Source organism: Aulonocara stuartgranti, assembly GCF_965226115.1.
Source record: "Aulonocara stuartgranti genome assembly, chromosome: 22".
NCBI lineage: Eukaryota > Metazoa > Chordata > Actinopteri > Cichliformes > Cichlidae > Aulonocara > Aulonocara stuartgranti.
Window position 1 is genome coordinate 33,321,811 of NC_138957.1, and position 12,143 is coordinate 33,333,953.

Consider the following 12,143-nt stretch of genomic DNA (forward strand, 5'->3'; position numbering starts at 1 on the left):
TCTTCTTCTTTTTCTTTTCCTTTGCTTCTTGGCATTTTACAGCTTCATAAACGCAAAGAAATTTATTTTTAAAACGCACTTTTTATTGTTATAGTTTCACTGTATTTATTTAATGTGAGTGTTTTATTGATTAATAAAGAATAATAAGGGTCCCTTTTAACACTTTTTAGATATTTCTTTTAATTTGAATGGAAATCTTTTAGGGGGTAAAAAAAAAAAAACACCGCCCCTCTGCGCATGTGTGAAACAACTAAATCTGCGCGCGGTACACCTGTTCCCGCCAGTATAATCAGGTAATTGCCACCGGGAGTGTGCGAGGCGGGCTGTAGGGCCGCAGGTGTGGCTGGTTTCAGGTCATATTACTGAAGTATAACTGCGCACAGAACTACTGGAGACAAATAATAACAGGTTTATCCAAACACGCGGTTTATTACCGCTCTGTAGCTGCTGCCCGGCAGACCTCTCAGCCATGAATCCTTCCACCAGCAGAGAGGATGCAAGCCCACCAGGTAACAACATGCGGCCCATCCACTTGCCCACAGCAGGCGTACGAGCGCCAGGAGTCAGACATTTAAACTTTTACACCTTCTCCAAACGCACTCTTTCTTTTTCTTCCCTGCACATGTTAAAAGAATGAAAAGTGGACTCGCCTTTAGCTTTAACGCAGCTAAAACCTGATCACAAACATTCCTGAGAAGCAGTGCTGGCTGCCCTTTTGTGTCCTGACATCACTTTTACTTTTAAATACACGGTTCTTGTTTGTTTGCTAGTTTTCTGTAATGACTGTTTTATTGATGCTCTGCTTCCTTCTTTTCGTTTCACTCTTTGGGCTTTCACGCCGTTTTTCTAAAGCGTAAGCGGGCTACCAGGCTATGCGAGTAACCTCGGTGAGTTGTTGGTTTATTAACCTTAACAAGCGACTGATAAGCAGTAATTAATCTGCATTCGTCAACCATAAGAGTCTCTTTTTAAAACGTAAACTTTCGCTTCGTTATTTTGTTTCATATTATTATATATATATATTTTATAAATATTATGTCTTTGAATTTGGGTAGGACGTTAAGCTAGTAAAGCTAAAGGGAAAAGGTATGAGTTTATCAATTATAGCAAAATTCTGTCACTGCTACTTATTTTTGTATTATGCTTTGACTCGGGATTTTGAAAAACTGAATTTATTAATCTCTATAAAAATGACTTTTTAATTGAGAGCATTTCCTAAATAAGGCACAACCTTTGGGGATGAGCAAGAGAAAATAAAGTTGTGGCTGAACGTTGAAACCACAGAATTATTACTAATGTGGCCCAATAATAACAATAATTGTGTGTGTGTGTGTGTGTGTGTGTGTGTGTGTATATGTGTATATGTGTATATGTATATGTGTACTAGCTTTTTAGCTAGCGGGTGCATATATATATATATATATATATATATATATATATATATATATATATATGCCTGTACGTTCAGCACTAAGGCCTCAGTGTGAACTTAGTGTTTGTGTATGAAACAATAGATGGTAGACAGAGAGACACACTCTTGTTGTGTGGAATATCACCTAACATATTAAAATGTTCATACTGATAATATTTATTAAAGGCAAGATGGAAACATTTTTCACAGACTTCAGGTTTATTAGTTACTATTTTTGAGTTTTTTCCTCTTTTCTTTTTTTATGTCAGAGCACTACATGCCCCAGTCATCATTAGCAGCTGCAGCATCATCTTCATCAGCAGCAGGAGGAGGAGGAGGAGGAGGAGGAGGTTTATATCTAAATGCCTACGAGGTCTCCTTTCCCCTGGAGGAGAATATAGAACGACCTCCTCCCTATCACCTGAACCAAGGCCAGCAGATGATGGATGGTATGTCACTGAAAATGTTTGTAATTCCCAAACAGTTGATGCTTTTGTTAAATTCTTTGACCAAAAACTAGAAAGAACAGCTTCAATCACATCCCGATTGTTTGATTTTAAACACATGGTGCTGGTTTATAGAAGCAAAACTACAAACATGTCACTGTCCAAAAACATTTCGACAAAACATGTATTTTTTGGCTTCCTGGTATAATACGTATTCATAAACTGTTAACTTGAGATATGTATGTATGTATTCATTCTTTCCCGTCTTTTCCCTCGTCTTCCTCCTCCTGCAGAGCCAGTGGTGCAGGAGCCTCCTCACTCTCAGTACAGCACCTTCATCCTGATCTCTAACCTGCGCGCTCACCTCTACGTCACTCTGGAGAAGAACGCCTGGCTGCAGAAGCGCATCGAGGAGCTCGAGGAGGAACGCAACTTCCTGCGCTGCCAGCTGGACCGCTTCATCGTCAGCATGAGGAGTCCTGAGGGTCAGGCTCGTTGACTCTCACCCCATTTAAAGTTTTCAGAAATAAAAAAGCATTTGATTTTGTGTTTTCCCAATTATAGAGTGGAGCGGGGATGCCCAGCGTGGTGTGAAGATCCAGCCTGCCAGCTCTCCTTCCCCTCCGTCCCCCATGACCACCAGGTCCGGGATGACCCTCAAACGCATCCAGGGATCAGGATCTCGGAGCCGCCGCAACGCTGGTGAGGAAGATGCTGACACACGTATGTAAATGAATATGTTCTAAATGCTTAACTTTAAAGTAGAGAAGTCTTTTTGTCATGTTTTTGTTTTGTTGGGGTTTTTGTAGCTGTAACCAAGCAGGAGTTTCACGTGGAAGAAGACAAATACTACACCGAGGACGAGTATGTGGAGGAAGAAGAAGAAGAGGAGGAAGAGGAGGAAGATGTGGACTCTTCAGTAGAGAAGGGGATTAGGAAGAAGGGCAGAGGGCGGGTCAGTGGAGAGCCAAGGATGAAGATGAGGAGGGTCTTCAGGATCACACACGGGAGGGAACGACAGAGAGGTGAGAGTCATGTGACAGAAGACGTGATGTAATATAACTATAATTCACATAAATCTTGTTTTGGTTCTGATGTGAAAAGTTTAAAAAACAAAAGTCGTGTTAAAATCCAGAACTCTGTTTTTAATCCCAAAAACATTTTTATCCAAACTCCCCCATGTTGTCAAATATACATAATATGGGCTCGACTTGCATTTCTAACCCCAGCTAAGAAGTCGTTATTAGAAACTCATCATTCTGAATCAGCAGGAAACAAAAACGCTACAACAACACTGTGCTGGAGCCTCAGCCTCCTGTCTATGACACACTTACTTCACTCAGCATTTTATGTTCCTTCCATCAGTTAAAGACCCAGACGGGGTTTTGATCCGTTACAAGAAGATCCTGTCCACCTACCAGCGGGTGAGGAGCATGTCCAGAGCCTTCCAGATCCACGGAGTCGACCGAAACACCATGGCCTCCACCTCCCCCATCGCCGAGCTGCTGCTGGTGGCTCCAGAGAAGGTGAGGACTCCTCTGATTTCCTGTTTTATTGAGCTGTTCTTTCAACTAAGTAATTTGAAGAAAAATAATAATAATTTGCCATCTGTATTGTATCTGTGAATTTCCACTATTTCTTTTTTAAAGTCTACATTTTAAGGAACTCCAATGATTCACTCTAAGTTTATCACACTTTCCAAGTAAAGCGCTTAGACTCAAGGAGACGTTTCTATTAAAGTTTCTAGTGTTGAAATAATTCTTTGCATGTAGGATTCTCTAAAAATAAGAAAACTTGATAGGAATAACTGCATAGAGCTTCTGTTTGCATATTATAAAACTGAAATTATTTTAGAATCCGTGAACAGTCCAACATTTCCTGCAGGTGTCAGAAGTCGGAGAGTTTGAGGCGTCGAAGGAGAAACTGTTGGATTATGCCCGGAGGTGCTACAAGACGATGGATGACGAGACGCACGCCAAAGTCCAGACCATGAAGAAGACTCACAAGCTGCTGCCCATCTCCTACAGGTTCAGAAACTGAGAGCGGAGCGAGGCGGGCAGCAGGACCAGCTGGTGGGAGCTTTCTGCACTTTGTTCTCATTTTTCTTAAAGTCAGAATATATAATAGGATGTGAGAAGATTAAATGCCAAATTACAGGGCATATTCTGATTTATTTATTTTCATTGAACTGCTTTATTTATGTTTTTGTTTGTTTTTCCTTGTGCAGCTATTACAGTTGAGAGTAGTTTTTTACTCCTCTGAGCTATGACAGTGTTTCACACTGAAGACTGAAGTACTTGTTTTTTGGGGGGGGTTTTTGTTTTTGTTTTTTTTGCTTTACCCTAAAAATTAACTGAAGAATTAAAAAGAGAGAGCGCATATGTTGTTAATTATAATAACTCATCTCTGAGGTATTATAATTTTCTTGAGGGAACCGTCTGATTCATCAGTACCTGCAGATATTTTATAGAGCAGGTATAAGAGACAGAAGTTCGAGTAAATGTGCCTCAAAGTTTTGTTATATAAGAGAGAAATATTTATTATCTTTATTTTTGGCTTAGTGTTTGATTTTTCCTTTTGCACTGAAATGATGTACATGGATTTTTGATGTTTCATTAAAAAAAACTTTATTCATTGATGTGTTTCATACAAAAGTTGTTTAAGTTAAATGTGAAAGTATTAACGGTGATGTGAATTTTTTTTCTTTTTTCAATTCTGATAACATAACATGTAAAATGCAATACTGTACAATAGATTAAATAACCTTAAATGTATTAATGTATTGTTTTCCTGACTCTGACTCATTTGATGTAATGAGGCTGACAAAGTGACAATGTGCTGAGCTCAGTGTTTACAAACAAAGTCATTAAGAGCTAAAGAAATCAAATTAGACTTAAATGTTTTGCTAAAAAGATGTTATCTAAAAAAAGAAAAATTAGACTTGCAGACTCTAGCGCCCTCCAGTGGAAGAATTTGGGGAATTAGTTCATTAATAAAGAGAAATTGTTATTAGGGATCAATGGGATCCAAAACATTTAATATTGATCCGGGCTCAAAACATAAAAATCTTTTCCCAGTTTTTTTTCATGTACATCTAAATGTATATATTACATATGGGTTTATTATAGGTCTATTTTATGCTCCACATCATTTGGGATTTGCTTGTAATTTTATTTATTTTATTTTTTCACTAATCTAATGATGAAACTGACCTCACAGCCCGTTGTTCACCAGTGGGCTAGTTTCAGTCATTATGCAAACTGAAGAAGGCTTTTTTCTTTTCTTTTTTCTTTTTTTCTTTTTTTCAAAATGACGCCTCTGGCCGTAACTGCGTGTGTATAAGCGTGTAAAACCTGAAGATAGTCAGATTAACAGTATTTTTGTTTCTATCTGCCATTCTGCAATTCATCTCATGTAAACAATAATGTGTAGCACAGCGTGACGTGAAAAAAGGCACATACCTTTGACGTTACGTGACGAACTCTGTATTCCTCGTCCACACGTAAACGCAAAAAAGGAGTTTTTAAAAAATCTCAGTTTTCGTTGATTCCAAACGCCGTTTACGTGTGGACGAAACAGCTGCGTTTTCAAAAATACCCGTGTAGGTGTGGACGTAGCGTAAAAGATTTAGTAGTTTATTTCATTACTACCTGTAATTTATTGCAGATTAGGCTACTTGTATTTGCTTAATTGTTTGCAAAATGTTTGAGGTGTGAAATAAACCGCAATGGAGCAAAATATGGGTGCGTGTGGTTGGAGGATGTGTTCGTGCGTGCGTGTGTGTGTTTAACATTTTTCTTGTAAAACAAAGGGGGCCTGGCAAAAAAAGTTTGGGAACCACTGCACTGATCTATGAGCCATTCAAGCATAAAAAGGCACCAAACTCAAGAAATAGTTCAGTTTTGTCTACACGCAAAGATCCCATTTTAAATTGTGTCTTAGACACTTTGTAACTTGCACCCTGTTGCAAAAACACACAATTTGTTCCCATTTCTTTACTTGAATCCTTCCAAAATGACAGCAAACATCCAGCAAAGACCTGAGAGATGCATCTGACTTTTCAGTTATGTCTACTGTTCACTAAAGAAATGGTCTCAGTGGAAAATGGCTGTCAGGAAGCCATTCTTAGCAAAGGAGGGGGAAAAAGGCTGAGGTATGCCAAATTACACAATAACTCGAATGCACATTAAAGGCAACTGGTCTAAAGTAGTGCTGAATCCAATTTTGAAGGTTTGGCTACAATTTGTTATCAATATTTGCAGGAGTACATGGGAGGTCACAGGAGAGTTGTGGCTATGGGCATCTGTACAACCTGGTGGAAGCTCTGTGATGGTTTGGAGCTTCATTTCAGCTGGTTTGTTGGAGATCCTATGAAAACAGGTGATATTGTAAAAACTGTGAAAGCAGCTGGGAACAGCTTCATTTTCAGCATGACAGCATGGCTCAAGACTTTTGCACAGTACTGTATGTAATAATGGCATTCATTAAATTGTTATTTGCAATATGCAAAGAGGTCTCAGTTTTTTGACTAAGCATTGACTAAGCGTTGAATTATGCAAAATATTCAAACTTGTACCCACTAAAATAAACAGCTTGTATACGTTTATATTTATGTATTTATCTATTATAAACTACTCTTTTAGTTTTTAGCAGAAAAACAACATTATAATAAACGTTTACTGTCATGGCGTTCAAAATAGAAAAATATAAAATAAATGACAACTGCACAAACTTCATTTCCCACAATACATTGCGGCACACAGGGGGTGCGTTTAGTGTCTGAGGGGGCGGGGGGAGGTCGTAAACTCAGTTTACCCTTTAACCTTTCTGAGCGGGCCAATCAGAGCGGGAGCTACGCTGGAAGTAGTAAAACCAGCCTGTTTGGACTGACAACCGGTTTCACCGAATAGAAGCGCGGGAGCCGCCTTCGGTGCCCAATCACAGTCGAGCTAGGCGGAACTCTTGTCCAACAGGGCATCGGAGGAGGAGGTGTTCCTGGTAGCCATCTTGGATGTGCGGAGTGATTGTTTAGCGAGAAGAATTGACATTTTTTTTAAAGGAAATAACCCTTCGTGGTGAATCGCTGAAGATTTAGCGGAGTGTGGCGACTGAGGAAAGCACTCGCACCTCGGAAAAATCCAGGTAAAGTGACGGTCGAGCCAGAAGTGATGAATTTGTGTGCCTTCCCCCTATTTTCTCTCTCCCCCCTCTCCAAATTGTGTCTCCCACATCAAATAGCGCAGCCAGTGGGAAGCTGCAGCTCTCGGTACTGCCAACAACTTCAAGTGTGCGCGTTTGCATTAGAGTCGGAACTTCCTCTGCCGAGCCGCGGTGTGTAACGCGAAGTTGAGTTTGTTTTGAAGTGTATGTGCTGGGCTGGAGCTGCTCTCAGAGTAATGATGCCCGCATTGTTTGTAAACATCCCGGGCTAACAAATACTACTCCCCGGTGCACAAACGCCACCTGGGTGTCTGCTCAAAGCCTCTCAAAGAGCAGCCCGGCTGTCAGACACGGTCATAAAAGGCTAGGCGTCCTCTGTTGGTCCAAACTTAGTTCAGTGTGGACAGGAAGGGGCTGTCTCCAGATGTGTGCAGATGTGTGTAAAACTAATGCTGGAGCTTATTTGACAGTGTTTCTTTATTGTAGTTCTGTTATTCAGACTAGGACTCAGTTACTAAACAGTGAGGCTATTTTAAGTCGGAGTCCAGGTTTCCCGCAAAAGTTTTGATCCCAGAAACCGAGTAGAGGACAAAGAGTTAGCAAATAAGTACACACAGCTGGGAGTTTAGTTAGCTAAGGTGGTTTAATGTGAGATTACCTTTAGCAAGCATACAAAGTTCAACAGCACCACAAAGGCTTCAATCACCTATTAATCCCAAACCCTGAAAGTTGAACTTCCTACATAACTTGTCATCACAGAAATAGAATACAATTTTATTTATGCTGCACCTTTAAAAAAAAACACAGTTTACAGAATGCTTTGGCAGACATACAGAAGTGGAATGATCAAAGTGTAGATTAAACTAAAAATAGGCAGCATACATAATAAACAAAACAAGGGAAAGCTGATAACCAGAAGACAAAGTCATAAATCACACAAGTGTTTTTTAACTTGTTTTTTTGGCCATTTCATAGGCAATAATGTACTTTACGCAGGGGGGGGGGGGGGGTCTCTTTTTGAGGGGGTAGCAAAATTTGTCTTATGCAGGAAAACCCTGGCTTTACATGCCGGAGTCACCTGGAGTCCTTTTTTTTAAAATTTTTGTTTATACACTGACAAGCGTTTGGCAGTTTCTCAAAGAGGTTTCATCCACCTCCAATGGAAATTCCCTTCTTCCAGTGCTGCAACAAAATGATTTTATTTTTTAACCGCTTGGTTCATTTGTTTTGCAGCTCGTAAAGCATATCACACATTTTTTTGTTTTTAAATCAGTGGTTCAAATAAGGTACTGTGTGTACCAGTCATGATTAAAGCTAAAGGCCTTCTTCACATAAAATGGCCTTTGGGTCCACACATGGATAATAAACCCTCTGGAGAAATACTTTTTTTCCACTCTGGAAGTTTATCGGGATGTAAAAGGTGATGACAGTGCCGTTTGTTTTTTTTCTTGGCATTTACCTCTATGTGCCTTGTATCACTCGGCATCTAAACTCAAAAACTAAAGGTGTGCAAATCTCTGACAGTCTCACTTTAGCCACAGGACAGGAACATAAAATAAAATTGTATAGGACATGTGCTCCATGCCTTGAATGAGTGAACAATGATGAAACAAAGTGTGGCCTTTGTGAATCCATAGATTTCTCCCTTGTAACTGGGGATCAGTACATCTGTAGTAAACCTATGCTGCAGAGACCTCTATAACCTATATGTGCACCTACTTAGAAACATAATTACATATCATGTTGACACAGCCCACAGCTACTGTAATTGGCCTGTTCAGTACCTTGGACTCCTCCTTTGCATTTCAGCTACTTTTGTGTTGCAGTTTTTAAATAAATCGGCGAGATTATAATAATCATAGCCTCAATGTAAGGACTCTCAGATGTCAGCAGTTTCAGGAGGGAGGGATGTGAGGGAATGTACAAAGAAGTTGAAAAAGTTGAGGGTCAAATATGTTTGCCTGTAGAAAAAAAACCCATCACAAAAGTCCCAGCATTTTTTTCTATCAAGGCTGGCACTGCATCTAAAATACCAGAACACAACCACAAGGTAATTAACGTGTAATGCACCACATACAAGCATGAATGCCTGCAGGCGCGTCAGCATAGGTTATGTTATAGGCTGTCATTGCAGAAGGTTAAAACAGCTGTAAGAAGTCTTCTGTCATCATGTGGTAACCATAGACAGCCATCTTTAAAAACATTTTACAAGCGCTATACAAATACAGGCCATTTACCATTACCATGTTTTTTTACATTTTCCAGATATCCAAATATTGACTGCAAAGTTTTTATGTTTTGTACTGCAAATGTAATAATGTACCAAATACTGGTGGTCAGTCTTGGTTGTTAATTATCTGTATCGTCCATGAAAAAGTCATGTCAGTTGATTACTAATGTGTCCTTTGAGACAATAAATAGTGATATTGGCTGCCTCTTCAATGAGTTCCTCATCCCGTGGATGGACTTGGACTGCAGCTGGTAGCAGTTGATCGTGTTCTGCTCTATAGCCTCTGTGAGCTCAGAGTAGGAGCACCAGTTGTTCACTTGCTTCGGGTTCTGATTAGCGATGCTTCAGCTTGCGGTGGATCTCCAGATTAGTAGAACGATCACCAGTTGGTGGGGTTGGAGTTAGGGATGGGCCGACTGGGTATTGATTTGATCCTGACTATAACAGCTGGATCTGATGTCAGTGATGGCTGATGCATTCACTTCAGTTCTGTGTGGTTCTGTATTTACTTCAGTGCATGACAGTAGCTGCTAGTGACAGAGCTTACGTAGCATGGAGGAGGCTAACAAAGCAGCAGCAGCAGTTCGGTGGTGTTTCATGGCTGGTACACCGCAGCTTTTCTTTGTATGTTTGCAAAACCTTTTTTATTTAACTGCAGACTGTGGTTAAAGTAAGCTGATGTGACTGAAAAGTTCAGCTGAGTTGATGCATTGGCTTCAATCTTTCACTCTTATGTTTGGTCATTATATCATGTTGAAACTAGAGTGATGTTGGTTTGGTTTCACAATGGTTAGAAAGCTTTTATTACACGTAGGGTAACATAAAGCGGCTCAACTCAATTAGAATTTTTTCACTTCAGCTGTTGTCTTGAACAAAAAGAATGACTTGCAGTCTCTTCCTCTGAGATGGAGCTTATTAATATAACTCTGCTACTGGATCAGTACCCTGTATCAGCAGATAGCCACAGGCAAGGTGTTTGAAGCCTACTGAAAATGGAAAAAGGTAGGCTGCATGCATTTTTACCATGCAATGCTACTGCCAGGGAACATTTGCTAATCATCATTAACCAAAGAGTTAGAAGAATGCATGCTACCTACCTGACAGAACAGTAAAAGGTGTCAGATGGTACTCCACAAACAGAAACATGCAAAGAGAAAAAAATCTTGTGTGGTGCACCTTTAAAAAGTAAATTGAAACAAGATCCAATGCAAAGGAGCCATTTTTGTTTTTCATTGTGATTAAATGTTCATCTCCTCCTAATTTGCATTTTAAGAACAGGGGTCAAACCTGCTGCATCACTTCTTGTCTCGGACACACTTCCTGCAACACAAATAAAAATGTAAATGTTTTTTCTGTAGCTCTTAGTTTCACTCAGCTTATGTGTCAAAAGAGCATCACAAGCAGTAGCGGTGCCGGCGTCGTCACATATGCCTTTCTTTAATGGCCCGTGTCTGAACCTGACAAGTGGCGTGCTGCTAGTTTGCGCCTTAAAGCTGACACAGCATCTTCTCAGCCTCACCTCAGGCTGCTCATTAATAACATGTCTGCACCGCCTGTCCTTACTTGACTTTGTTAAGTGTACTTTGGTCGCTTTCTGAGGCATGAGGATCATCTTCTCAATTTGATGGGTGACCAATCAACGAAGCAGCTCTTATGTCTTTGAAGTTAGAATTGAAATATTTCAGGATCTATATTCATCTGTGTGTGGCTTTTTTCGATTATGCTGCTTATCATAAGGTTTTGGCTTCTTAACCTGCTAGAAAATAGAAAAGAAATTTATTTGTTTTCTGTTTCACTCCAAGTCTAAACATTTATTATCATAATTATAACATTTTTGGCTCTTGGAGTTTGACTCACTGTGTTACCTTAGTGCTTAAATGGTTCCAATATCTCAGACTTACAGTTGTCTATCGATTGGCTTATAATAATTAATTAATAAATCCAGAAAATTTACTATCAGCATTGAAGACATTATTGTTCTCGCTGGCTGCTTTTAAAATCGAGGGAAAACTTGAGCAGCCCGGTTTTACATAAAGTAAGTTAAACTTCAGTGATGTCAGTCCGTCCAATTAGGAAGCATAAACCACCAGGAATCCATTTCAGCTGCTTTAGTACAAATCTAAGTGACAACAGGTGCACTGGGGCATCAACATCAAGACGACCCCCAAAAAGGGAATGGTTTAAGCAGGTGTTGATGGCAGACCATTGCTCTCTGCTTAGCCCTCCCAACTTTTAAGGGTTTTTGTTCCTGCTGGTAGCATGAGGCAGTAACTGCAACCATTCAGGTGTGTGCAGGTTGTCCAGCTCCTCCAGCGAGACACGGCATCACAGGAAGCTTTGCTGTGTCTGATGTTCCCGTGTTGGTGCTATATAACATGGACTATATTTGTCCAGGTTTAACATTGCAAATGATCAATCATATTGCTATAATGTCATAGTTTTGAGATGTGGAAAAATAATCTGCTAGTGTCCACAAAAGTCAGAGAAAGCAGGCATTTAGGTTTAAATTGTGTTTGTAGTTACAGTTATGGAGTTGCGGTTTGGTATGTGGTGTGATGGTGCAAAACTATGACATCACAACAATGAGCTCGGTCACTGGCAGTGTTGAACCTGGGACATTAGTTTTGGCGATCTGGGAACAGTACCAGCACGGGGATATCCGACCATGTGGAGATGCCAGGAGAAGTTACATGAGGAGAGCTCATGGACAGGACCGTTGGTTGTTTTGCAGGGACAAAAATAAATCTGCATAATGATAAATCATTGAACACAGAGCCATCTAATGAAACTGTTATGTAAACACTGGCCACTGGTGCTGGTGAATCCCTAACAAAAAACAGCATTGTTTCGGTAGTGACCATGAGGCTGACCTGTTGTGCGATCAGTAATGATGAAT

General features: G+C 40.1%; 2 protein-coding genes across 4 annotated transcripts in view; both read left to right on the plus strand.

Annotated features, from left to right (window-relative positions):
- Window positions 1–248: 248 nt before the first annotated feature.
- Window positions 249–4,631, plus strand: LOC309699390 (coiled-coil domain-containing protein 106-like). Of its 3 annotated transcripts, XM_082522407.1 has the most exons (8): window positions 249–509; window positions 853–887; window positions 1,681–1,860; window positions 2,151–2,342; window positions 2,422–2,580; window positions 2,667–2,882; window positions 3,223–3,383; window positions 3,742–4,631. In XM_082522407.1, exons 3-8 carry the CDS (start codon window positions 1,689–1,691, stop codon window positions 3,895–3,897), a joined length of 1,056 nt encoding a protein of 351 aa, XP_082378533.1. In that variant the 5' UTR covers window positions 249–509; window positions 853–887; window positions 1,681–1,688; the 3' UTR covers window positions 3,898–4,631. The 3 variants fall into 3 exon arrangements, with proteins under 3 accessions (XP_082378533.1, XP_082378531.1, XP_082378532.1); XM_082522405.1 differs by lacking the exon at window positions 853–887; XM_082522406.1 differs by lacking the exon at window positions 853–887 and having other exon boundaries at window positions 250–509; window positions 2,422–2,559.
- A 2,198-nt stretch (window positions 4,632–6,829) lies between these two features.
- Window positions 6,830–12,143, plus strand: part of LOC309699499 (CCR4-NOT transcription complex subunit 3-like) — a 40,125-nt gene continuing 34,811 nt past the window's right edge. The window contains exon 1 of the mRNA XM_082522537.1: window positions 6,830–6,999. The gene's annotated coding sequence lies outside the window, so the exon portion shown is untranslated. The remainder of the gene's footprint in view (window positions 7,000–12,143) is intronic.